General features: G+C 40.4%; 1 protein-coding gene across 11 annotated transcripts in view; it reads right to left on the bottom strand.

Annotated features, from left to right (window-relative positions):
- LOC109422335 (calpain-A) overlaps positions 1 to 25907 on the bottom strand; it is a 109278-nt gene that overhangs the window by 28778 nt on the left and 54593 nt on the right. For 6 of the 11 annotated variants that reach the window (XM_062860284.1, XM_062860283.1, XM_062860278.1 and 3 more), the window contains 4 exons: positions 7879 to 8550; positions 6917 to 7774; positions 3978 to 4016; positions 3661 to 3802 (listed from right to left, as the gene is read on the bottom strand). In XM_062860284.1, coding sequence (XP_062716268.1) covers positions 3661 to 3802; positions 3978 to 4016; positions 6917 to 7774; positions 7879 to 8550 — 1711 coding nt within the window. Of the gene's footprint in view, positions 1 to 3660; positions 3803 to 3977; positions 4017 to 6916; positions 7775 to 7878; positions 8551 to 18722; positions 18876 to 25907 lie in introns of those variants that run through there. The other 5 variants (XM_029852295.2, XM_029852296.2, XM_029852298.2 and 2 more) reach the window with 2 other exon arrangements.

The raw sequence follows: 25907 nt of genomic DNA, 5'->3' as shown, positions 1-25907 counted from the left end.
AATCGATGACGGTTTCGATGCGATGGTTGGTTTTGGTTGCGTATCCCAGCTTGCTGCTGACGTCGTCGCGAGCGTATGTTCGCGAACAAAAAGTGATGAGCGGGAAGCTGCGCACGCAGCTCCAGCGTGGGAGCTCCGATATACTCCTCGGCAAGCCAGCCGATGGAGATACTGGACGGAGCGTAGTTGTTGAGGGCCATCAACCAAAAAAGAAAAGGACTGCCCTGGCTAAGGAGCAGCTTGGCAAGATCATCGACTTTGCGTACATGAAGTATAACATTAGTAAGGACCTGAAAACGACCCTGTTGCGACTTCGTGAGTCGATGGACGATACCAAGTAGGAACACGCGATACTCGCGAAAACTGCAACAGCGACGGAACGGGCTAAAGTGAAGGTAACGAAGTCTACCCAGACGGAGGCCTTTGTTTTCACAGGTGGTTCAAAAGGTGTGGTGGATGCAACTGCTTGTGATAAGTACATAATCGCAGAAGCAGGTGAGGCAGCCGTCGAGTGAGGAGCAGTTCGGTGGTGCCCGCAAGGCCAGAAGGATACTAACCCTGAAGGTCAGCAGCAATGCCGGCAAGTTGGACCCCAGCCAGGTGTCCTGGAAAGCTGGGAAGGGTGGGCCTGAAAAGGCTAGCAAGGGGTTGCGATCGTTGGTAGGCTCTCAGCAACCACAGAGTAGAGTGAACCAAGAGTAGGAAACCCCTTGGATGAAGATCAAGCGGAAGAAAAAGATAAAGCCGCAGGTTGAGGAAGCTAGGGACGTCAATCCAAGGCGTAAAAGAGTTGGGGTCAAGCGCGAGAAAAGCAACGCGCTCGTGATCAAGAGCAGTCGAAGTACTTGGACGCCTTGAAAGAGATGCGAAATGACACCAAGCTTATGGGTCTGAGAGCCGATATGGGCGGAGTATCAGACGTACTCGTACGGATGAGATGATCATGGAGCTGAAGCGCGATAAGGAGCGCAAGGGCGCCACCTACACAAGTTTTTCTGAAGAGGTCCTTGGCGCAGGGGTAGAGGTGAAAACTCTCACACAAGGGGCGAATCTGAAATTGTAAAACCAAGACGAGATCACCGAAGTAGAAGAGTTCGTCACTGCACTGTGGCCAGAGTACGTGGTGCAGGAGGCCGCCGCAGTCGTTAGGCTCAGGTATCAGTAGGTCGGCTCCAGAGGCACGTTCTCCTTCATTTGGGAAATTTGTGCCATAAAGTCGTTAGGCTACGGAAGGGGCCAGCAGGGACACAGGTAACTTTGGTTCAGATAGCTGTGGCGGACGTCAAAAAGTCCGTTAAAGTAGGTCGAATAAAGGTGGGCTGGCGCGTATGTCACCTGACATTCCACGAGCCACCAGAGGTTTGCTTTAAGTGTCTGGAACCAGGACACAAGTCGTGGGACTGCAAAGGCCCTGACAGGCGCAAACTGTGTAGGCGATGTGGCGCTGAAGGTCATAAGGCCCAAAGCTGCATGAGTCCTCCCATCTGTATGATCTGTACCGGGAAATCCGTGAACAATAGACTTCCGACGGGTGGTCCAAGGAAAGCCGCAGTGAACAAGTCACAGTGCAGGTAACGCAGCTGAACCTGAACCACTATGACGCAGCTCAGCAACTGTTTTGTCAGGCGGTTTCTGAGTGGGAGACGGATATCGCCATCATAGCGGATCCATACCGAGTACCCGCCGACAACGGCATGAGTCCAGAAAAATGGCGGCGATATGGACGACGGGTAAATACCCCGTCCAGGAGTTGGTATCTACTACCTATGAGGGCTTCGTGGTCGCCAAAGTAAATGGGGTCTTCTACTGTAGCTGTTATGCGCCTCCGCGGTGGCCGATCGAGCAGTTCACGCACATGCTGGACCGCTTAACGACCGTGCTAACAGGACGAAGGCCGGTGGTAATAGCGGGTGACTTTAATGCCTGGGCCGTGAAATGGGGAAGCCGTTTCACGAACCAGCGGGGTCAGATCCTGCTTGAGACACTGGCCATCTTAGATGTCGACTTGGCTAATGTCGGTACCAAGAGTACCTATAGGCGAAACGGAGCAGAGTCAATTAGTGACGTGACCCTTAGTAGTCCTGGCCTAACAAGTAGTTCGAACTGGAGAGTAGACGATAGCTACACTCACAGCGACCACCTGGCGGTTCGCTACAGTATCGACTACAACAACACCAAACAGCGAGTAGAAGAAGAGGCGTCTAGGCCAAGGCCAAGCATTCGCAGGTGGAAGACATCATACTCCTACAGAGCAATCTCCAGAGATGTTGGAGGGGATCATTGGAGGACTTTTTCCGCGTCATGATCCTAGTCCTTGGCCTCCTTTCGTAGGACAGCCGGGGACTGGGGCTGGCGATGAGGAGAGGGTCACCGATGTGGAACTTGCGGGGATAGCAAAGTCCCTTAGTGTAGGTAAGGCCCCCGGTCCGGACGGAGTTGCGAACCTGGCCTTAAAAGTAGGCTCCCAAGATGTTCAGGTATGCTATGCAAAAATACCTGGACGAGGGAGTTTTCCCAGAAGTATGGAAGAGGCAGAGCCTGGTTCTATTGCCAAAATGAAGAACCCACCCGGAGACCCGCCGGTAATTAACAAAATTTGTTTCATTTATTCAAACACTTGTTATATTATGCATCATAACATAATTGCCTCTAACATAACACGTTTATTGCCATCTTTGTTATATTTAAGTAACAAAATTATTTCAAAATTTATAAGATTTTTTGTTTTGTTGCTAAAATGAGTGATAATTTTTGTTATTTTGGATACTCGAGCCAAAAGATTTATAACAAAACTTGTTATATATTTGTTCTGAAATATATAGCAGAACTTGTTATAATGTTGTTATGAATTCGCAAGTTTAGTCTTACAGAATTTTATATAATCTTGTTATGATTATATCTCAACTTGTGATATTTTTGTTATAATTGGAACGAGTTTTGTTAGATTTTTTGTTATTTTAACTACTAACGGTACATGTTTTATAACAACCGTTGTTACAAAAATCATTCTAACAAAATAACACAACCTGTAATAATTTTGTTTTTCCCATCTAGTCCGGTACTTGGTGTCAAGTCAATGAAGAATGCTTCTAAACTGAGACAGTAGCAGGTTAATCCTTATTGAGCAATTTTTTTAATTTTTTACGCGTTTTATAAATTGTTTCTTTTCAGAACGTTAGAACTTGGATGCCATATGCTGGCATCTTCTTGTCTAACACAACGTACATATGAAAACTAAAAATGGTGAAATAAAAAAAAAGACAAAGTTATTAACTTTGCTGCTTGGGAGCAGATAATTCTCTTATGCTGATTACCATATTTTTACCACATTTCAGACACAATGCAAAAAATGATACACAACCAATCACGTTCAAAATTCTGTACAATTGATAGGAGCTATAAATGGAATGGCCCATTCTAGCGGGCGTTCATTGATCTAATCTAGAACTTCATCACATAAGGTTACTAGAATCCAACAAGAAATAAAATAGAATTGTGAACAATGAAGAATAGTTGCTAAATTGAACGGAAAGAAATTTTCGAACATAACGTGGAATAGTCCCATAGTAAAACAATGTACCATTTGAGTGCATAAAATCGAAAGAACTTATTGAACGAAGCCCCTTGTTGACGTACGTATAAACGTTCTCAGACACTCACCATCACGGAACGAATGATCCAGGATGCGCTTCAGCTCGACCCAGTCAACCTCCCCGTCGGCGCCGGCCACGTCCAGGAAGAGACGCTCCATGGCCTGACGCTGGGGTGACGGTTGCGACGGGACTGGGACGTCTGGTGCAATCTGAAAGAGAGGAACGAACAAGTTCAATGTTAGTTAAGGTCTGTACATATTATAAATATTGAAATAAGTTTCTGAAATATCGAGAAAAAGGGAACGAGTCAAAGCGAAAATACGGCATTATTGAAAAAGGATGATTGGAATATTGCAACAAAATACACGGGGAAAACAAACTTACGTATCTACCACCTCCACGATTGATGCCATCGGGACCGACCTGCACGAAAGATACACAGGTCAACAATAACGTTTCGGTCTAGTCTATAAGCTTACAAATCGAGAAACCTTGAGAACACTAAGGTATAAACATCACAGTCAAGCCTCAGTGAATCGTGTTTGGGCTACAGTTTCAGATTTTCCATACTTTTACTGTTTATTTTCCAGGTAGATTCCCAGGAGAAATCCCTGGCGGATTTCCAGGAGGAATCCCTGGCGGATTCGCAGCAGGAATCCCTGGCAAATTTTCAGGAGAAATCCCTGACGGATTTCCTGGAGGAATCCCAGGCCGACACCAGGAGGAATCCCTGGTTGATTAAGAGGGTAAATCCCTAACGGTTTTCCAGTAGAGATTGCTGACGGATTTCCAGGAGAAATTCCTGGCGGATTTCCAGGGAAAATTCCTGGCAGATTTCCTGGAGAAATTCCTGGTGGATTTCCAGGAGAAATCCCTGGCGGATTTTCATGAGGAATCTCTGGCGGATTTCCTGGAGGAATCCCTAGCGGATTTTCAGGAAGAATCCATGTCGGATTTCCAGGAGGAATCCCTGGTAGATTTCTAGGAGGAATCCCTGGCAGATTTCTAAGAGAAATCCCTGGTGGATATCTAGGAGGAATCCCTGGCGAATTTTCAGGAAAAATCCATGTCGGATTTCCTGAAGAAATCCCTGGCGGATTTCTAGGAGGAATCCCTGGCGGATTTCCAGGAGAGATTCCTGGCGGATTTCCAGGACGAATCTTTGACGGATTTCCAAGAGAAATCTCTGGCGGATTTCCAGGAGGAATCCTCGGCCCATTTCCAGGCAAACTCCTTGGTGGATTTCCAGGAGGAATCCCTGGCGAATTTTCAGGAAAAATCCATGTCGGATTTCCTGAAGGAATCCCTGGTGGATTTCCAGGAGGAATCCCTGGCGGATTTCCAGGAGGAATCACTGTCGGATTTCCAGGAGAGATTCCTGGCGGATTTCCAGGACGAATCTTTGACGGATTTCCAAGAGAAATCTCTGGCGGATTTCCAGGAGGAATCCTCGGCCGATTTCCAGGCAAACTCCTTGGCGGGTTTCCAGGAAGAATCCATGTCGGATTCCCTGGAGGAATCCCTGACGGATTTCCAGTAGAGATTCCTGGCGGATTTCCAGGAGAAATTCCTGGCGGATTTCCATAAGAAATCTCTAGCGGATTTCCAGGACAAATACCTGGCGCATTTCCAGGCGTAATCCTTGGCGGATTTCCAGGACAAATTCCTGGCGGATTTCCAGGAGAAATTCCTGGCGGATTTCCCGGAGAAATTCCTGGCGGATTTCCAGGAGAAATTCCTGGCGGATTTCCAGGAGAAATCTTTGGAGGATTTCCAGGAGGAAACCTTGGTGGATTTCCTGGAGATATTCCTGGCGGATTTCCAGGAGGAATCTCTGGCGGATTGTCAGAAGGAATCTTTGGCGGATTTCCATTAGGAATCCCTGGCTGGTTTCCAAGAGGAGTCCCTGGCTGGTTTCCAAGAGGAATCCCTGGCTGGTTTCCAAGAGGAATCCCTGGCGGATTTCCAGGAGGGATTTCCAGAAGGAATCTTTGGCGGATTTCCAGCAAAAATCCCTGGCAGGTTTTCAGGAGAAATTTCTTGCAGATTTCCAGGAGATATTCCTGGCGGATTTCCAGGATAAATTTTTGGCGAATTTCCAGTAGGAATCTTTGGCGGATTTCCATGAGGAATCCCTGGCTGGTTTCCAAGAGGAATCCCTTGCTGGTTTCCAAGAGGAATCTTTGGCGGATTTCCAAGAGGAATCCATGGCGGATTTCCAAGAGGAAGCCCTGGCGGATTTCCAGCAGAAATCCCTGGCGGGTTTTCAGGAGAAATCCCTGGCAGATTTCCAGGCGATATTCCTGGCGGATTTCCAGAATAAATCTTTGGTGGATTTCCAGAAGGAATCTTTGGCGGATTTCCGTAAGGAATCCCTGGCTGGTTTCCAAGGGGAATCCTTGGCTGGTTTCCAGCAGAAATCCCTGGCGGATTTACAGAAGGAATCTTTGGCTGATTTCCATTAGGAATCCCTGGCGGGTTTCCAGGAGGAATTCCTGGCGGATTTCCAGCAGAAATCCCTGGCGGGTTTTCAGGAGAAATCCCTTGCAAATTTCCAGGAGATATTCCTGGCGGATTTCCAGGGTAAATCTTTGGCGAATTTCCAGAAGGAATCTTTGGCGGATTTCCATGAGGAATCCCTGGCTGGTTTCCAAGAGGATTCTTTGGCGGATTTCCGTGAGGAGTCCCTGGCGGATTTTCCAGGAAGAATCTTTGGCGGAATCTTTGGGATATCCAGGAGAAATCCCTAGCGGATTTCCAGAAAGAATCTTTGGTGGATTTCCAGGAAAAATTCCTGGAGGAGTTCCAGGAGGAATCCCTTGTGGATTTCCAGGAAGAACCCTTGGCGGATTTCAAGGAGGAATCCTTGGAGTATTTCCAGGAAGAATCTCTGGCGCATTTCCAGGAGCAATCTCTGACGGATTTCTAAGAGAAATCCCTGGCGGATTTCCAGGAGAAATCCTTGGAGTATTTCCAGGAGGAATCCCAAGTGGATTTCCAGGTTCCTTGGTGGATTTTCAGGATGAATTCTTGGCATATTTCCGGGAGGAAATCCTGGTGAATTTTCAGGAGGAATCGCTGGCGGATATTGAGGAGAAATCCCCATTGGATTTCCAGAAGGAATCCGTAGCGGATTTCACTCTCAGGTTCTATCAACAACGACTTTTATTTGTACGTATACATTGTCAATTATGTCAACGTAGAAAAAATAAGATTCTTGGTCCAGTTGTTACAAAATAAATTTGCCAGCCCGATGTCGCTCTAAATCCTATAGATTTTCAATGAAATATACTAAGAAAATATAATAAACTGTCGCTACTCACCCGATCATCAATTTCGCCAACTCCAACTTCCTCGTCGTTCTCCTCCATGCTATTCTTGCACTCGGAGAACACTCGGATCAGGAACTCGCCTTCCTCGTTCGGCTCGAATGTCGACGGCACGATCAGGTAATCGCCCGGGGGCAACTTGAACCGACAACTCACTTCGCGCAGATTGATAAACGCCGGCGAACGCGCCACCGAAGCATTGTACTTGAAGAAGTTCATCTTCAGCGGTTTCTGCGCCAGATCGCGCTCCGTCACCCGATACACGGCGAACCCGATCGTCAAGCAATCCACGCCCATGTTTCGGCGCGATCGACGGTTCTTCTGCATCAACGCAATGATTACCGTGCAATTGCCTTCTTCATCGTCCGCATCGGGGTCCTCCAGGTGGACCACGTACTGCGGGTTATGCCAGAACGTCTGCAGATAGTTACGGCAACCACCGGCCGTACTGCCAATGGCCCATTCGCCCTCGAAGGTGGACATTTCCCATCGGAGCTTTCCGCGGTTCACCTGCTCGTCGCTGAGCGAATCCGGACTCAAGTTACAGATTTCGATTCGGTCAAAGTACCGGGTGAAGTCTCGGTACGACATCCAAAACTCGCCGTCATTATCGAAATTGAGGCCAAGTTCTTCCTTCTGCTCGTCGGGAATGTATCGCCATTCCACCGACTGATCGCTCCAGGCTCCGTTCCATTCGGCTTCGTTACCCCATGGATTCCGCAGACGGATCAACGGGATCTTTCCGGACGTGGACGGAGTTACGATGTCCGCGAGCTTGATCTTGGTGATTGAGTAGGCATGGCCCCGGATGAGACCTTCGCGGGTTTCCGCTTCCGTTACGTGTGGATCGGGCTGTTCAGGAATAAAAAAAAGTTTATGTTAATGATCGGTAAGATACGCTTGCAGAATAGTGTTGAACCGTATTACCTAACTTTACAAAATTTACAATCCCTTACCTCAATACTGCACGCAAACATCGAGTTCCTCTGGAATCCCTTCTCGATAATAGCGTAAAGATTCGGTGGCGTTTGATCCTTCAGGTCGTACATTTCCGTCACGCCCCCGGTGAAGTCCTCCATGGCCTCGCAAGTGGTGCCACCCTTCAGCGCTTCGTACGATCCGTGCAGCTTGGCGTAGGCCTTCTCCAGCAGTGCGCTCCAGAATTCGTTCTTCTCCGAGGATCTCATGTAGATCAGCTCCCCGCGATAGGTCGGTAACCGATCGTCTATAACCACGTCGACCCATCGTCCGTACTGCCAGAACCGGAAGTGGAAGATTCCAGCGTAGTCATCTTCGAAGCTGTTGTCCTCCGGAACCACCCGGAGGAACATCTTCTGATCCTGGGTCAAGTTGGCACAAGCGGCTAGCAGCCAGCAGTCACCCAGTTCACCCTGCTGTACGTCAAACCGGGAGAATCCCTCAACAAAGAATTCCGGATTTTCGCAGATTTCGTGCGGACGGAGCCATTCGTAGTGTCGATCCGGACGGCGCGAGAACATCAGCGATGAGGAAACGGCCTGGAATTCCGGGTCTTCGAAGAGGGAACCATTTTCAAGGCACTGGCTGCGCAGGACGTAGTAATCCTGAACGTCGGTGCGCGTTCGGACTCCGCTGCCACGTTCACCAAGCTGAAATAAGATGAGGAAGTGAGGATTAATGACCGGGCTGTAGCATACGCCGATTAATAAATATGGTCAAGTGTTCACATGTCGTTACATTTTAACCAACAAAGTATAGGAACATGGCACACCCCAAACAGAGGAGCTTATGGATTTCGAGATTACTCAAACAGGAGTATCTCCAGAGATTTGTTCCGAAATTTCTCCTAAAATTCCTTCTGAGATTCTTCTGGGAGTTCCAGGTTTTCTCAGGGAATTGCTTCCAGGATCCCTTTAGTAATTCGTTCTGAGATTCCTACATGAATTCGTTCGAAAGAAATTCATGCAGGAGCATCGGAAACAATTCCTGGAATATTTCCAGTTTACTAGGAGGCATCCAGAACGAAAGTCCTAGAAAAATCGTACATAGGAACTTCTGAAGGAGTCCCGTAATGAGTTGCTGGAAGAATGTCAGAAAAAAAAAAACTTTTGAGGGAATCCAGGACGGAGTCCCTTTAAAAAGCTTAGAAGGTTCCTTTAACTCCTGGAAGAGTCACAGAATGAACTTCTGCAGAAATCCTGAATAAACCCTAGGAACAATCAGAAGGAGCTCCAAGAGGAGACCTAGAAGGAACTTCTGGAAGAACATTGGAATGATTTTTAACCCTCCAATACCCAAATTTTTGATTTTGATCTAAACAACATTTTTTGTCATCTAAAATCGATTTAAACATGTTTTGGAAGATGATTCTGTTCAATTCTCAATTTTGGGAATTTCGGTTTTTGGAGACGAACCAGCCTCGGGCTGAAAGTCTCGATAATAAAGATAAAAAAAAATCGGTTTTCTTTTTTTATTTTCCGTGTATTTAATTTAAGGAAAAATAATTTTAGAGTGTATTCAACTCCCTTAAACTATTTTACTATGATGGAATGATATGAGAAAAAATTAAAATATGTAGCGGTTTAATACAAAATAAACAAAGCCTTCTGAAAGGTGACTAAAACATATTTTTTTATGATTTAAAAAAAAATGTACATAACGCGTACTGCCCTCGGACGCACAAGTCTCACATGTTACAATAGAAAAACCCGAGAAAAACACATTTTAAGTTTCAAAATACACTTTGACTATTGTCACATTTGATTGACTTCAACGCAATTTAGCTATCAAAACATGTACAAATTCAGATGTTGACAAAATATTTCAGAAATAATTATCAAAATATGACTTATGACATAATAACATAACAAATGTCAAAATGTAACATGTGACATTTCTGCGTCGTACGGCAGCGTATTAGACACCAAAAACTATTTTGAGATATAAACAACAGTCCCAAATATCAGCTAAAAATATAAAAAAATATTGTCCACGAAATAAAAATTACAAAATTGCTCAAACTATACTCCGTCTAAAAAAGGGTTGAATCTCAGAAGATATTCAGAATTTCAGAAGAAGCTACTGCAACAATTCCACTGGATCAGAACTAGAGTTACTCTGAATTAGCCTTTAGAAGAGTATCAGAAGGAGCACCCCGAGAGATCCCGGAGGGAACTTCTGCAGCAACCCTACCCGAGCAGAGGGGAATATCAAATTAATAACTACGAAATCACAAAACCTGTTTTTATATCTTGTTTTGTTATTATTGAATTATCAAGGCATTACGTTTCCATAACATGTTTTGTTGGACAATCTTATTTTGTTATGACCAAGCAATTGGTATGCAGCCCTTAAATAACATTTCAATATTACATTCTGTTGTGGAACAAGTTTGGTTATTATTGTATTATTGAGAGTGCACAAATACTTTATGGTATTGCTATCTAAACTAAAACAAATTTTGAAACAAAACCTACGTCACACAGATCGAAAAAAGAGTGTAAAATTCTGTGACATATGATGCACATGATTGGAGCGTGGGATATCACAGAAGTTTACATGACATATCATGTAAAGCTCATGAAATATTAGGTAAACTTCCATTATATGTCATGTAATTCAGCATAACTCTGAGAGTTTACATGACATATAACACAAATTTACAAGATATATCATGTAAACCATCATAACACTAAGTTTACATGACTAAAATGAAGTTTACATGACGTGTAAATCTCATTATTTTTATCTGTGCATTCTACAACGTTATTTACAGCATTTGAGGGAAAGCAACTGCATATTCTCTCATCAATTTGTCTTCCTCTTCCATTTATCATTACATCCGAACTGAGACAAAGTGCATGCCCCATATCATTAGCTAGTATTCCGTGGGAAAAAGTTTGCATAATGCACCAGAAAAACTACATTATGCGTGATAATGTTTGCACCATCGTACAAATATGGTACCCATATCACCTGTACACACAATGTCTTGGTTTTTATTGCATGTACGTAAGCTCTAACTCATATCACAGTAGGTTGCGGGTAAAAAAATCCGATTTCTTAAGTTTAAAATTTGCACCATGAAGGGGTAGCAGCGGCAAAAAATTAAAAAAAATCATCTCCGTCTGGAAAGAATCTTTGTCACCGCCAAAATGCACCCCATGACGAAGCTCAATCATAAATAGTCGACTACCAACTTTTTCGTCGTTCTCTTTGTTCCGAAACAGCCGACGACGGGCCATGCGAACGCCACCACTGTTATTAGTGTTTCAGTGCGCATGTCTGCGCACCGCGATAGCGCTGTTGGTAAAAGAGAGAGGTTCATTGTTTGATCTTGCATTCAAATCTCTGTCTATTTTTGTCCTGCGACTGGCAAACATGAAATGGGGGAATGGGGAAACTGGCAATACGTAGAACCAGTAAAGCTTCTATCGTCCCTCACTGCAAGTGCTGTGATAGCCTCATTGGTAAAGGCGACTGAAAATGTACGATAACAGGATTGGAGGTTCAAATCCCGTCCATGTTTGTAAGTTTTATAATGAATTCGAATTTTTTTTATGTGACCTGTTATTTTCTAAAAATAGAATAACACACTTAAAATAATTACCCAAAAATGAGTACAAAAAAGTTAGTTTTTACCCTAATTTTGCTTTCGAAATGTTATCAATAACTCTTTAATATCAAAATTTGTTATTGAAATATTTCCCAAATTCACTGTTATTAAGTTGTTATTGCCACTAACAAAACATGTTATTAAATTGATTTTTCAGGAACAAATTTTTGTTATGTGACTTGTTATTTTGCCGCTTATGACAGCCAAGTTTATAACTCAATATGTTATGTTAATAACATGAAAATTACTAATTCAGTTATGCAGTTATTTTGCCAAAATAACGCATTTTGTTATGCTGTTGTTTTTCTCTTCTGCTCGGGTAGAGTAAAAACTGTAGGGAGTGTCTCTTTCGGAAAGATTTTCTGGTCCGGAATTTCTCCAGGAATTTCTTTTGAAATTCTTTTAGAAGTTCCTTGTAGGTTTCTTCAGAAAGTTTCTAGTGAGACCACCCCTGGGGTTTGATCGGAACGAATTCCTGGAAGAACTCTTGAAGAAATTCCTTGATGAACCCTGGAACGCCAAGAAGAATCTCAGAATGAATTCCTGGAATAATTTCAAAAGAAATCACTGCAGAAATCCCAAAAATGCTAATCTCAGAAATATATTCTAAAGGAATCTCAGAAAGAATTTGTGGAGGAATCCCAGGACATGGAATTTGTCCTGGGATGCTGAAACTCCTGGAGAAATCCTCCATAGTTTTTTTTTTTTTATTCAGAAATCTGCACCTGAATTCATTCAAGATCAAGAATTATTCTACGGATGATTTCAGAAATACTTTCAGCGATTCTTTAAGAAAATCAAAGGTGCTTTCAGAAATGGCTCCAATGATTTCTAAAGAAAATCTTTCTCGGACTGCCGAAATTCTTACAAAGATTCCGCCAGAAATTCATTCTGGATTTCTTTTAGGTATGTTCCTGGGGATTAGTTCAAACATTACTAATGAGATTCCTCCATAAACTTGTTCAAGCATTCCAAGTCCAAGGAAATCTTCAATGGATATTTTCCAAAATTAATCTATGGAGCCCTTCATAAATTACTCCAGAAATTAGGTCTTTGAATTTACCAAAGTTTTAAACAGAAACCTCCATGTTGAGAAATTCTTCCAGGGATTGTACAGAAAATTTGTTATTCCCATATAAATTTCCCCTTGAATTCTTTTCAATTCTAAAGGTTATTTCACTAGGAATGTTATTCCAACTTCTAGCAATTCGTTTCAAAAAAATCATCGGAAATTCCTCAAGGGATTTTTTTAGAATTTTTCACAGGAATTTCTTAAGATTTTTTTTAGGTTCAGGAAAATTTTCTAAATATTTCTCTGGACATTCGTTAAGAATTTTCTTCAGAAATTCCAGAGATATGTTTTAGGAATTACTGAAAATTCATACGTGAATATGTCTTCAGGGATTATTATTTTAATTAATCTTGAGAAATTAAGAAAAAATACTGCTGGAATTCCTCCAGAGATTTTGGCGTTAATACTTTCAAAGATCCAAGCAGGAATTCCCCCTGAGATTCCAGCAGGAGTTCAGAAAGAGACAGACAGACAGAGATTCCTTCAGGGTTTCCTCCATATATTTTTAAATTTCTTATGAGTTCCTCAATATTTTTTCTAGGAATTCAAACAAGGATTTTTGGAGTAGTTTCTCCAGGAAATGAAGAAATTCCTCCTGGGAATTCTTCAAGAAAGTCCCTGGGATTTCTTTGGATATTCCTCCAGAAATTGATTCAAAAGTACTTTCTATGATTTCTACATGGATTCTGCTGAAGATTTATTCAGAAATTCTTTACAAAATTCTTCCAGAAATTCCTGCTGGAATTCCTTCTAAAATTCCTTCGAGGAAATATTTTTATCTCCAGGGAATTCTTCGGAATTTTAGAGATTGCATCAGGACCATCAGCAACTGATTTTTTCGAAGATTTTTCCATGGAGTTTTAAAGAAATTCTTATAGAATTTCTTTACAAATCCTTGCTTCGGAAATTCTTCCTACGGTTTCTCCAAAGAATTCTTTGAGAAATTCCTCTAGTTGTTTCTGCAGTTGTGCAGAGATTCCTACTAGATTTAATTTTTTGAAAATGATCCTGCAGCTGCATAAGAAATATCTCCTAGGATGTCCTTAGAGATACCTGCAGATTAGTTATCCCTGCAGGGATTTTTGTGAAAATCTTTCAGAAATTGTACATTCTTTAAAGAAGTCCTGAATGAATTTCAAAAAAAAAATTATTAGAGGATTGACTCAAGCAATCCTTTAATACTCCAGGGGATACTTTTAAAAACTCCTTGTATAAATTCATTTTTTTTTTAATTCCAGGACAAAACTTCTCAAAGCAATTTCTGAAGTTAGTTATCACTGGAGTAATTCCTGAGCCTACCCCAAGTAATTTTTTTTTTGACGAATTAGTCTTGTACATGGTAATAAGAATAGAGGGCCCATATAGCCGAGGCGGTAAACGCACGGGTATTCAGCATGACCATGCTGAGGGTGACGGGTTCGATTCCCGGTCGGTCCAGGATCTTTTCGTAAAGGAAATTTCCTTGACTTCCTTGGGCATAGAGTATCTTCGTGCCTGCCACACGATATACGCATGCAAAATGGTTATTGGCAGAGGAAGCTCTCAGTTAATAACTGTGGAAGTGCTCATAGAACACTAAGCTGAGAAGCAGGCTTTGTCCCAATGAGGACGTTACGCCAACAAGAGAGAGAGAGAGATGGTAATAAGAATCTCTGCCAGTTACTGCTTCTTGGGTAGCCTAATGTCTAAGAGAATACCTGAAGAAATAGCTTTAAATACTTTTCATTTTAAGAAAAAAAAATGATAGACTTATGGAGGAACTCTGCAAGTAATTCCAAGGAAAAAATACTTATAAAAATTTTGGAGGGAACCCTGGAAAAATCCGTAGAGGAATTTGTGAAGGAATCTCTAAAAATATGTCTAATACACAGTTCCTGAAGGGTTTTGTACACAAAAATCCCTGAGCAACTCTCTGAATAAATTATATGAGGGAATAAAAACAAAAACAATAAAAAATCTTGTAGAAATTCTTTAGAGGACAACTGAAAAAAAAAAGAAGTTCTGAATAATGTTTGGAATAATACCCAAAAACATTGAGGTATCCTCTAGGTATTCATTGATAAATTTATAAATTTCTTGATAAATTTCTAGGAAATTTGAAGAAAATTGTGAAAAAATCCCTGAAGGAAGGTCAGCATAAATCTAAAAGGTGACCTGGAGGAAACTATAAGAGAAAAACTTAAAGGAACTTTCAGAAAAATACCTTGAAATTTTGTTAAGAATTTAAACAGAAATGCCCGAGAAAATCCTAGAATAAATGGAGTAATACCTGAAGGAACCTTTGGAGTAATTCAAACCATAATTTCTGAAAATGTTTCTAAAAAAATTCCTGATTTTTTTTAATGAAAACTCCAATGGAATTTTTGAAGGAATCTCTTAATCTTTGTAAAATAATTTTATGAAGAAACATTTGGAGGAATTCCTGGAGAAACTTCAGAAATGCTTTAACCCTTTGGAGACGGCATTTTCACCTTTCTGGATGCAACCTGGCTAGTCTAGAACACGTTTGAGATGATCGATTTTTTTCGGCTGGGCACATACGACCCATCCGTCCCCAAAAGGTTAAAGAAATACATGACGGAGTGCAAGCATGAACTTATGTATTCATCCTTGATGGAATTTACTACACACTTAGAAATTCTGAAATTTGCGCGAAACGGAATCACCAAAGAACGTAAACGTTTTCAAGACTGAATCACGAATTGGACTCAATTTTACGCGCATCATGTAATTGCTGGTTGGTTGAGTTAGATGTCAACAAATTCGTTTCACCAGAAACGTAGAATCAGTATCACGTTCATCAACCACTTTCTAACTCGGTGAAATAGCCGAGAGGTAAGGGAAGTGGCTCACGATCAGCAGATTCGGTGTTCGAATCCATGCTTGGCATTATTTTACTTTTGTATGTTTTATCTGTTAAATCGGTTCTAGCGATTGCTAGACGCGAAGAAAAAATAAGTTTTATCTTGAAAGACGTAAATTTACATGTTTCAACCTCTAAATTTGTGTTTTTGAAGATGCTCGTATATGTCAGGTTCAGGACACTTAAAATTACACGATATTTTCTAGGTGTGTATAGAATACCTTAAAATCCCAGAAAGAATGTCGAAAGAATATCTTGGGAATCCCGCGGACCAGTTTCAACATTCATTTTTTGAGTAAGTTCTTTATAACTCCTGCAGAAATGCCAAGGAAAATTTTTAAGACAATTCTGCACTGCCCATAATCGCATAAGAGTAACATTCGACAAAAGTAGGCATTGGAGAAAATGGAGCCCACAGATTCAACTTTGAATGGGATGGAATTGAACCTAAATTTTAAAAATTTCTCATAAATTGGTAGTCAATCGTTTAGCAATAAAATTTTCTACAGCACATCTTATATGCTAGTCGAATTGCCAGAAAATAAATCGGACCTGATTATAATTGATGACACGCTTTAAAGCCAGCCTTTTTTTCCAGTGTGACTGTTATGCGGTTACATTGGTCAATGAGACAAAATGACTTGGTATTTTTTTCATAAATCCTAGAACAAACTTGAATTTTTTATTCAGGAAGTCGAAAGTACTTGCGATTTGATGGTGATCCCCGGTAATAACTCAATATCATCAAAATATGCAAATGTTACAAATATGCAGTTATGGGCAGTGCAGAAATCTTCAAAAGATTCCATGGACAACAGGGCGTTTTGATTTTTTTTTTTCAAAAATATCCAACAAGAATCTTATTTCTGTAAACATTCCAGAAATTTTTTGATGAATCTTCAAAGAATCCCCAAAAAGAAAATTCTAAATTCTAAATATGACGATGTCCCTGAACGACATCTTGGAGAATTTTCCAGAAATTTCAAGAAGAATTCTTGCAAAACTCATAGGAATTTCATGAAGAATTTCTCTTGCGCGAAAATGACAGAAAAAAAAAAATCGGTAAACTATAATGCATGACGGGATTATCCCGGAATTGTTATTAATTAGACACAATGGAGAAGTCATTTCCTTAAGGCGTACCGGTGTAGGGGGCGCTAAAATTTGAAAACCTTGAGTGACCAGCTCTGATTTTATCATGACAGCACTGGTTGGTACCAACACGGCTTGTCTGTTGTATACATTATCGACAAATTAAACTATGTCTGGGTTATAGAGCTGCAACACAAATACTTTACAGCTATCCATCTCAGTCTTGTGAAATCAATCGGGTTGCTTTTATTGCACTCTAATGCAAGTCCGGAAGAGTTGCGGGAAGATGTGCCAATCGAATAAGAGCCCCCATCAATAAACCAGCAGCTTTTGTAATGTTGCCAAATACATAAAACAGCAGCGCTTTGTAGCATTTAATAGAACAGTCTTACAGCTAGAAGCTGTAATGAAGGAACTGTTGAAGCAAACATCATTACGTTTGACGTTTCACATGCTTTTTCAGCTAGATGAAGTTGCAGTTGCGGCACAACTGCAAAACCTTGTCTAGTGCAAAACAAAACGAGATTTTTCTATACTATTAATGTATCACAATGTGGCAGCAAGGACATCATTGGGACCAGTGGATACAGAAATTGGGAGTTCGATTCCAAGTTGCGGCAGTTACTTTAAAAGCGATACTTTCAGTTACTCATGCATGAGAGGTATCATAACCTTAAATTATATTCAATCGAATAATTTGGGTTGTCGTATAACTATTATTTAACAGCTGTAAAAAGGCTGAAAAAGCGCCTTCTCAAGATGTTATATAGTTAGTGATTACATAACAGCCGAGAAAAGAGCTATGACTTGGTGCCATAGAAGCTGCTCGCACAGCATGTACATTAATGTGGCCCACACTAATATGAAAAACAAAAATTTCGATAAATGCCAAGTCTAACCTCCTAAATCAGTTGTTTTGGATTCCCAGAATCTACGTTCAAAATTTGAGCAAAATCGATTAAGCGTAAGGGGGCGCTCAAAACGCTTGAAGTTTGTATGTATGGGAAAACTTGGCCAAAAATATGCAGAAATTTAAAATTTTCGAATTTTGGTGTTAAGTGGCGCTGTAAGCGTTCAATAATCAAACCCTTTGGTTTTATTGTAGGTTACTATATGCCAAACAACTTTGTTGAAGACCGCAAAGTGATTCAACGTCTGCGAAAAAAAATTATGCCCTAGGTAAAGTGAGGCGATGATTTCAAATTCCTAAGCTTATCCCAGTTTGATTGAAATGCCTGATTGCGTGGCATCCCTGTGTATGTCACGGTATATCTACGAATCACGTTGATTCGCATGACATGTAGCGAAATGATTAATTAATTATTTTTTATCGATATTTACGGTTAAACCAGCTGAGTGGAATTTTTATCTGATTCCTAAAACTAGACTTAATTAATACTGGCGTAAGAAAAGGTCCTCTGAAGAATCGACCCTCTGCATCGAGAGTTCTGATACCAGATTTGAAACATATGGCGGTGGATAATAACTCTTCATATGAACTTCACACACTTTAGCACAGTTGGAACCCTAACCAAGTAATAAAAGAATCACACCATACTCGATAGATGTACTCCCCATCCGGCGTGTAGTACTTCTTCAGTGGAATCTGCGGCAGATATCTCGCGTGCACCGGACACTGGTACTCGTAGCTGTCGTAGTAATAACTCTCCATCGGATTCTCCTGGCAGTATCTCCCATAGCTCCGATCGTACATCCCGTATTGGTACACCACCGACCCTCCACCTCCCCCACCGAACTTCACATCTTCCCGCCCGCCCCGATCGAACACTTGCGGACTAACGTAGACCAGATTCCGTTCTACCACTCGCTGCACCAGGGATTCTACCACCGAGGAACTCGTCATAACCGAACCGTTATCTGCTGGCGACTGACCACGGTCAATCGACTTCGATTATTGGGACACATTCCGCAGATGCATTTCCTCCGCATAAAAAAAGGGAAGGAGTAAAAGCTTTCGCCCAAGACAACATGAACACTCCATTAGAGCGGAACACGGACGACCCGCTGGGTTAACCGGTGAGATGAGTAGGTGGCACAATTCCTTCTTCCCTGTGCGTACAGGGAAGCGGTATCCGGAGCCCCAGATCGGTGACAAAGCAGAACGGTCACCGAAGGTCATCGTTCAGATTTTGTAGATTTTATGCGAAATAATCGGTACCTTGACAATAACCCCTGGAAGTGCGTACAGATCCGAAACTTCCTTGAACTTGAGACTGGTGGAGTGCAGCCTATGCGGTTCGCCTTGCCTGTTGAACTTGAAGATACACTTCTCCAGTGATTCGACTTCTTCTGACATTCTGGGAATATTTTTTTTCGGATGGGATGTTGGTGGTAAAAGATTGGCGGACGGACTGTTTAGGTGTGAATAGTTGGTTAGAACCGGGCATGCAAATTTGACCAAACAAAACTAATTAGCATTCGAACTATTAGCGCTTGAGGGAGTGTTACCTGTAGGACAGTGGGGTTTAGATATAACGGTTTTTGTGTGGGAAGTTTATGTATTATACAGGGTGTTAGGTTCCTGAGTGCAAACTATTTAAAGGAGATAGAGGACCATAAATGGTGAAAAAATTGTTCTACGCATATGGCTAAATCTCAACCGTTACGTAGTTATTGAACTTTCCGTGTTTTTGATTATTATTGCCTCAACTGGCTGTAACTTTAAAATGGTCAAACTTATCGTAGTTTTATTACCCTTATTCAAAAGATTATTGAATTTTTTATCAAATGACATCTTCTAATCAATTAGTTTAGTTAAATAACTAAGTTTTCTAGAGCAAATAGCTCAAAAGTAGTGCGTTTTAATCTGTTTTTGTCAATTATCTTTTAAAAATGCGTAATAACTTAAAAATCTTTCTTAGGCAAAGTTGTGGCCCCTGTTTCACTCTACAGGTCGTCCTTTGACATCAAACCTCTATCTCTTATCGTCTTCTTACAATTTCGATCTAAACATCGCATTTCAGCACATAAATTTGCAACTGTCAAGGTAAGCACTTTTTTGCGCACTGTGCCGCACATTTAAATCGAAATTGCAAGAAAACGATAAGAGCTAGAAAACGTAGTTATTTAACTAAACCAAACGATTCAAAGATGCCATTTGATAGAAAATTCAATAATCTTTCGAATAAGGGTAACAAAACTTCGATAAGTTTGGCCATTTTAATGTTATAGCCAGTTAAGGCAATAATAATCAAAAATATGGAAAGTTCAATAACTACGTAACGGTTGAGATTTGACCATATGCGTAAAATATTTATTTTCACCATTTATGGTCCTCTATCACCCTCTAAAAAGTTTGCACTCACGAACCTAACACCCTGTATAATAAAGCAGTTACATATTTTTTTACATATTACTTTTTGATATACGTGAAGCAACTACTAGAAAAATTTGCTAACAAACTCCTGCAGTCATTCCCAAAGATTTTGTTGGAGAATTGCCGAAGGAATTCCTGGAGGAATCTCCGAAAGAAATTCTGGTAGAAAATTTGCTACTTTCACAAGAACTCTTGCAGGAATTCTAATTTTAACTGCTGGGAGAATTTCCGTTTTAGTTTCTTGAAAAAAAAATTCCAGAAAACTCCGGGGAGAATAAGCGAAGAACCGAAGGAAATTTCTGAAACAAGTGTTTGAGAGGAATTTCCAAAGTAATTCAAGGAGGAGTTCTCGAACAACATACTAGAGAAAATTCAAAAGAAATTTTTTGATGCATTACCGAAGCAAGTCCTTATTGAGTTTCCGATAAAACTCTTAGATGAAGTTTAAAAAAAATATCTCGAAAAAAAAACTCCTAAAACAAATGTTGAAGAAATCTTGGAGCGAAAAGAAATTCCCAAAGGAACTCCTGGAGAAATTTCCGCATGAATTCCCGGATGCATTCCCAAAGGAACTTCTGCAGGAATAATCGAAATGACTCCGAGGGATTTCCGGACAACTTTCCGAAGGTACTTCTGGAAGAATTTTCGTATGAATTCCATCAAGAACTCTTGAAGGAAGTTCTGCAAAATGTTTAAAGGTATTCATGAAAGAGTTGCTGAAGAAAATCTGAGAAGAATTCTCGGAAGAATCTCAGAAAGGAACTCCTGGATGAATTTCCGAAGGAACTTCTGGAAGAATTCAGAAGGAACTCCCAAGCTCTTGAGAATTTTCCTAAGTAATTCCTAAAGGATGTCTCGGATGAATTCCCGAAGTAACTCTGAAGAAATTCTCGAAAGGAGGAATTTCCTGATAAGTTCTCGAAGGAACTTTTTAATGTATTTTTTTGATAAATTCTCGAATGATTTTTTGAGAAATTTCGGGATAAACATTCGAAGGATCTCCTGGAAGATTTTTTGGTAGAATTTCTTAGAGAACTCCTGAAGAAATTGTCGGTAGAACTCTTAAAGAATATTCTCGATGAATTTTCGAATATACTCTTGAAGAAATTCCCGAAGGTTCCCCTTGAATTATTCCCTAATAACATCCCTAAGGATCTTTTAAGTAATTCCCGGACGAATTTCCAAAAAATGTCCTGTAGCAATTGTCGAACGAATGCCGTAAACAACTCCTGGAGAAAATATCGAAGGAACTCCTGGTGGAAGCTATAAAGAACTGGATTCCCAGAACGAATTACTGAAGAGAATCTATGAGAAATTCTCGAAATTTTCGAAAGGACTTCTAAAGGAATATCCGGAGAAACTTCTGGAAAAATTACCGATGGAATTCCTTGAGGAAATACCGAATAAATTCCCAAATCAATTCTCCGAGTAATTCCCAAATCAATTTTCGATGGAATTCCTGGAATCATTTTCGGATGAATTCCACGGAAGAATCCCCGAAGAAACTACTGGAGAAATTCACAAAGGATCTTCTCGGTGAATTCCCACAGGAATTCTTTCAAGAAACTCCTGGAGAATTTCCAAAACAAATTGTTGGACGATTTGCCGGAGGAATTGAACTCCTAAAGAAATTGGGTAGTTTAATGAATAAAATATTGCTATTTTCTATATCCTAATCGAAAGAGCTCATTTTTCTGAGTATAACGTGATTTTATTGGATTCCAATACCTTCGTTTTGATGGTTAAATTAACAAAACAGTTTTCATTTTCGTGGATAGAATGACAGTTCAATCGATAAAGTGACAGTTCGACCCGAACAAAAATTTTTCCCCATTTAAACTTTAAATGCATTTTAAAAATAGTTCCCGGACTCCAACAATTATGAAATTTTAGATTTCTACTAAATTTTGGGCGGAGAATCCGATTATAAAATAATCCGGATACCCCTTAAGAACCCAATTCCCTGATAAATTCCCAAAGGATTTTTTTTTAAAGTATTTCACAAACCAATTTCCAAAGAAAATCCTGGAGGAATTTTCAGATGAATTCCATCAACAACTCCGGGATCAACTTCTGGAGAATTTTCCGAAGGAATTTTAGGAAAATTTTTTGAAGAAAATCTAGGATGAATTCTCGGATGAGTTTCTGTAGAAACTTCACCAATAATTTATGAAAAAAAAAATTCCTGGAAAAAATTGAGAAGGAACTCCCGGAGAAATTCCCGAAGAACCTCCTTGAGAAATTTCCCAAGGAAACTCTAAGGGGAATTCCCTAAAGGACTCCTGGAAGATATCCCAGATGAATTTCCGAAGAAATTCATGGATTAATTCCAGAAGGACCTCTTGAAAAATTCCCTGATGAACTCCGAATGAATAAAGTAAATAATTCCTGAAAATTCCAGAGTTCCTGGAAGAAATCACGAAGGAACTCCTGGGGAAAATTGTAGAGAAAATTTCCGTTGGAATTCCACAAAGAATTACGGAAGAAAATCAGATGAATGCTTTGGAGAATTGCGCATCTTCCAGGATTATTTCCAAGGATTCTGTCATTCAAATTTCGGCAAGAATCCCTTGTGAAATGCTTTCACGAATCCTAGTGGGCAATAATCCAAGAAATCCTTCCGGAATGTCTCCAAGGATTGCTTCAGTTTTTCGAATAATTCCCCCAATGATTCCTGCTAGTAAATCTGCAACTATTTCTACACAGATTCATTTAGGAATTTCTCCAAATATGTCTGGAAATTCCTTTGAGGATCCCTTTGAGAATTTCACCAAGGATATTTTCAGCAATTTCTCCAAAACAATGTTTACAAAGATTAAATTCGAAATTCCTTAAAGGATTCTAACAGGAATTCCTGCATGAATTCCATCATTAATTTTTCTGAGGATTTCTTATTGCATTTCTTTAAGTAATGTTACGGGAGTTAGTTAAAGGATGTTCCTAAATGCAATTCAAGAATCACTTTCGGGACCGCTACCCAGGTAGAGGTGAATGGCAAACCAAGATCAAAAGAATAACAAAGGTTATTGTCATAACTTATTTTGTCATTCATGAGTTCTTCATGAAGAGCTTAAAACAACATGTCAATAGCATCCTATGATATCATATCAAAATATGCCATTTGCTTGTCATTTATCAAATGAAGAAGAAGAATAACTACTGAATGTCGTGTTTTGCTATCATAACAAATTTTGCAATTGGGGAGATATTGTTGACCTCTTACAAGTTTGATGAACCATCGCAGTTTTGGCACTTATTAAGAACAACATAATGGCAAAATTTAAATTTTAGTTATTCTAATGGTAACTTTTGTTATTTTATTGGTTGACAGGCGAATAACTAATTTTGATATTGTTCTGTTTTCAGTAACTCAATAATGGTATGTTTTGCAATTCTCAACCTTATTTATTTTTGTTCTTGGTTTGCCATTGTAATGTCAAAATTTGACATTCTTTAGTTATTTCATAGAACAAAATCAGTTATTATTTTTGCCCTTTTGTCACTTATTTCAAACAGACCAATGGCAAATTTTACCATTCAGTAATTCTTTTTGAATAGTAAAACTTTCATTTTTTTTGTAATTCTTTTCTGCCCGGGTATTGAATTTGCTCAAGGATTGCTTCAGAAATTTCTTCAATGATTCTATCAGGAACTCCTTCAAAGATTCCTTCTCAAATTTTCTCATGTATTTTTCCAGGAATTTCTCTAAATATTACAAATTTCTCTAGTGATTACTTCGGCAACTTCTCAAGGGTTTTCAATCAGGATTTTTGTCATGGAATCCTTTAGAAATTCTTCCAAGGATAACTTTAGGAACTCCCCCAAGATTTTTTCAGAATATTTCCCAAAAATTTCTCCAGGCATTAGTGCGAGACTTTTCCCAAGGATTCCTCCAGAGATTTTTGCCTAAAAATACATTCCTTAAAAAATACATCCAAAGGTTCCTTCAGGAATTACTTCAAGAGTTATTTAGAAATTTCTCCAGGGATTCCTTGAGGAAGCCTCGAGTGTTCCTTCAGGAACTCCTGCACGAATTTCATAGAGAGTTGTACTCAAGACTCATTACATAATTCCTTCTATTATTCATTTATTTAGAAATTCTTACGTATTTCTTCAAAGCTTTCTTCGTTAATTCCTCCAAGTATTCTTTCAGGAATTCTTATCAGAATTTCTTTAGAAAGTGCCTCAAACATTTACTCAGAGTTTTTTTGAAGTATTCTTACAAAAAAATGCTTCAATGATTTTGCAGTACCAGTATTTATTAAAGGACTATTTCTGAAATCCCTCCAAGGACTTCATGGAAAATTTCGATACTAAGTTTATTTCGAAAATTCCTTCAAAGATTTTTTTTTCCAAAACTTAATCAATGCTTCATTTTGTGTGTTGATGGTTCATCGATTGTTTTCGGCTAGTTAGAGTGTGATTGAGTTTTGAAAAATTGCCTACTGTTACTGTGAATATCAAACAAATCATTTTTACCAAAAACTTACTCATTTTACGCTTTTTACAGATTGATATGGGTCCAAACTACCTACTTGGAAAAATAAGTAACGACATGTTTTGAGGGTACGTTTTCTCCACCGATTTATTGAATTCATTGTAATTTTTAACTTACCATGCCATCAAAAAAGTTTTCAAAAAACAAATATCAAACTAGAAATTCTAAGCTTTTGTATTTTAAGACTAGGGTTTTTGACCCCATTCCCGGCACTACAGGTAAACAAAATTGTGCATTACCTAATTTCACAGCAAAACCACAGTTTTCGTTCACTTTTTCCATCTGAATCAGATATCTTATTGCGTGAACTTTTTGTTAATAGTGATTCTTGTGAAGATTTTCTGCCGGAAAGTTGATTTTGAACGAGTTTACTGCACCTAATCCAGCGCTAATTCTCGGCACCAGTGCCGAGCTTCCAGCAAAATCAAATGGGAAATCACTTCGGCACCCATCTTTGTGCTGACGATGTGCACTAGTCTGCGTATAATAGTTGTTTTGAGCACTTGTGCGGCTTCAGAGTGAACGTGTCGCTCATTGACTCGTTGTGGAAACGTTGCGGGAGGTGACTACCTACGGCAGGGCGTTTGGAAAATATGCTTGCAAGTGTTATTTTGATTTGTTTTGTGGTGAGGTGGCGGGAATTGACCCGGGTGCCCAAGTTGTTCAAAACCACACATAAAAAAATCTTAAGATGTCGCCTCAGCATATGCGCAGAATCTCGAGGCAGCGTTACCAGACGAGGGCGAGCTCGATGTGGTCCCTCTAGAGGAAGAACAGTAAAAGCAGTCATCAACGACGCAACCGAGAGCACCATCGGGCAACGTTGAAGAAAGAAGTCAACGAAACGAATGGTTCGACGAAGAGTGCAGGGCGATTTTTGAAGAGAAGAACGCAGCACGGGCGGTACTGCTGCAGCAAGGAACCCGGCAGAACGTGGAACGTTATAAACCGACGTGGAAACAGCAGACCCGCCTCTTTCTGGGAGAAAACCGCCGCCTGGAAGAAGCGAAGTGCGACGAAATGGATGTGCTGTGCCGTACCCATGAAACACGGAAGTTCTACAAGAAGCTTAACGTATCCCGCAACGGCTTCGTGCGGCGAGCCGCAATAAGCAGGGATAAGGACGGAGGCCTCTTGATAGATGGACGTGAGGTGATCGAAAGGTGGAAGCAGCACTTGGCGTGGAGGACGTAGACACGGGAGACCACGACAACGGAGGGAACGACTACGCCAATGCAGCAGAGAACGGAAATGAGCCAACTCCCACGCTGAGGGAAGTTAAGGATGCCATTCAACAGCTCAAAACCAACAAAGCATCTGGTAAGGATGGTATCGCAACTGAACTCATCAAGATGGGCCTGTGTGGTATATGTCTGACAGTAAGCATCTCTCAGTGTGTTTAGAGTCTTATCCCCCCATATGTCAACAGACAACTGATAACGTACGCACATAGTGGTTTCTGCTTTTAGTGGTGTTGCGTGTACGTACACGTTGCATTACACGAACACTACCTGAGTTACTGGTTGAAA

The sequence above is a fragment of the Aedes albopictus genome, chromosome 3 (genome assembly GCF_035046485.1).
Source record: "Aedes albopictus strain Foshan chromosome 3, AalbF5, whole genome shotgun sequence".
In the NCBI taxonomy this organism is placed as follows: Eukaryota; Metazoa; Arthropoda; class Insecta; order Diptera; family Culicidae; genus Aedes; species Aedes albopictus.
Note: the sequence above shows the minus strand (reverse complement) of the source record. Positions and strands in the feature narration are given on the sequence as shown.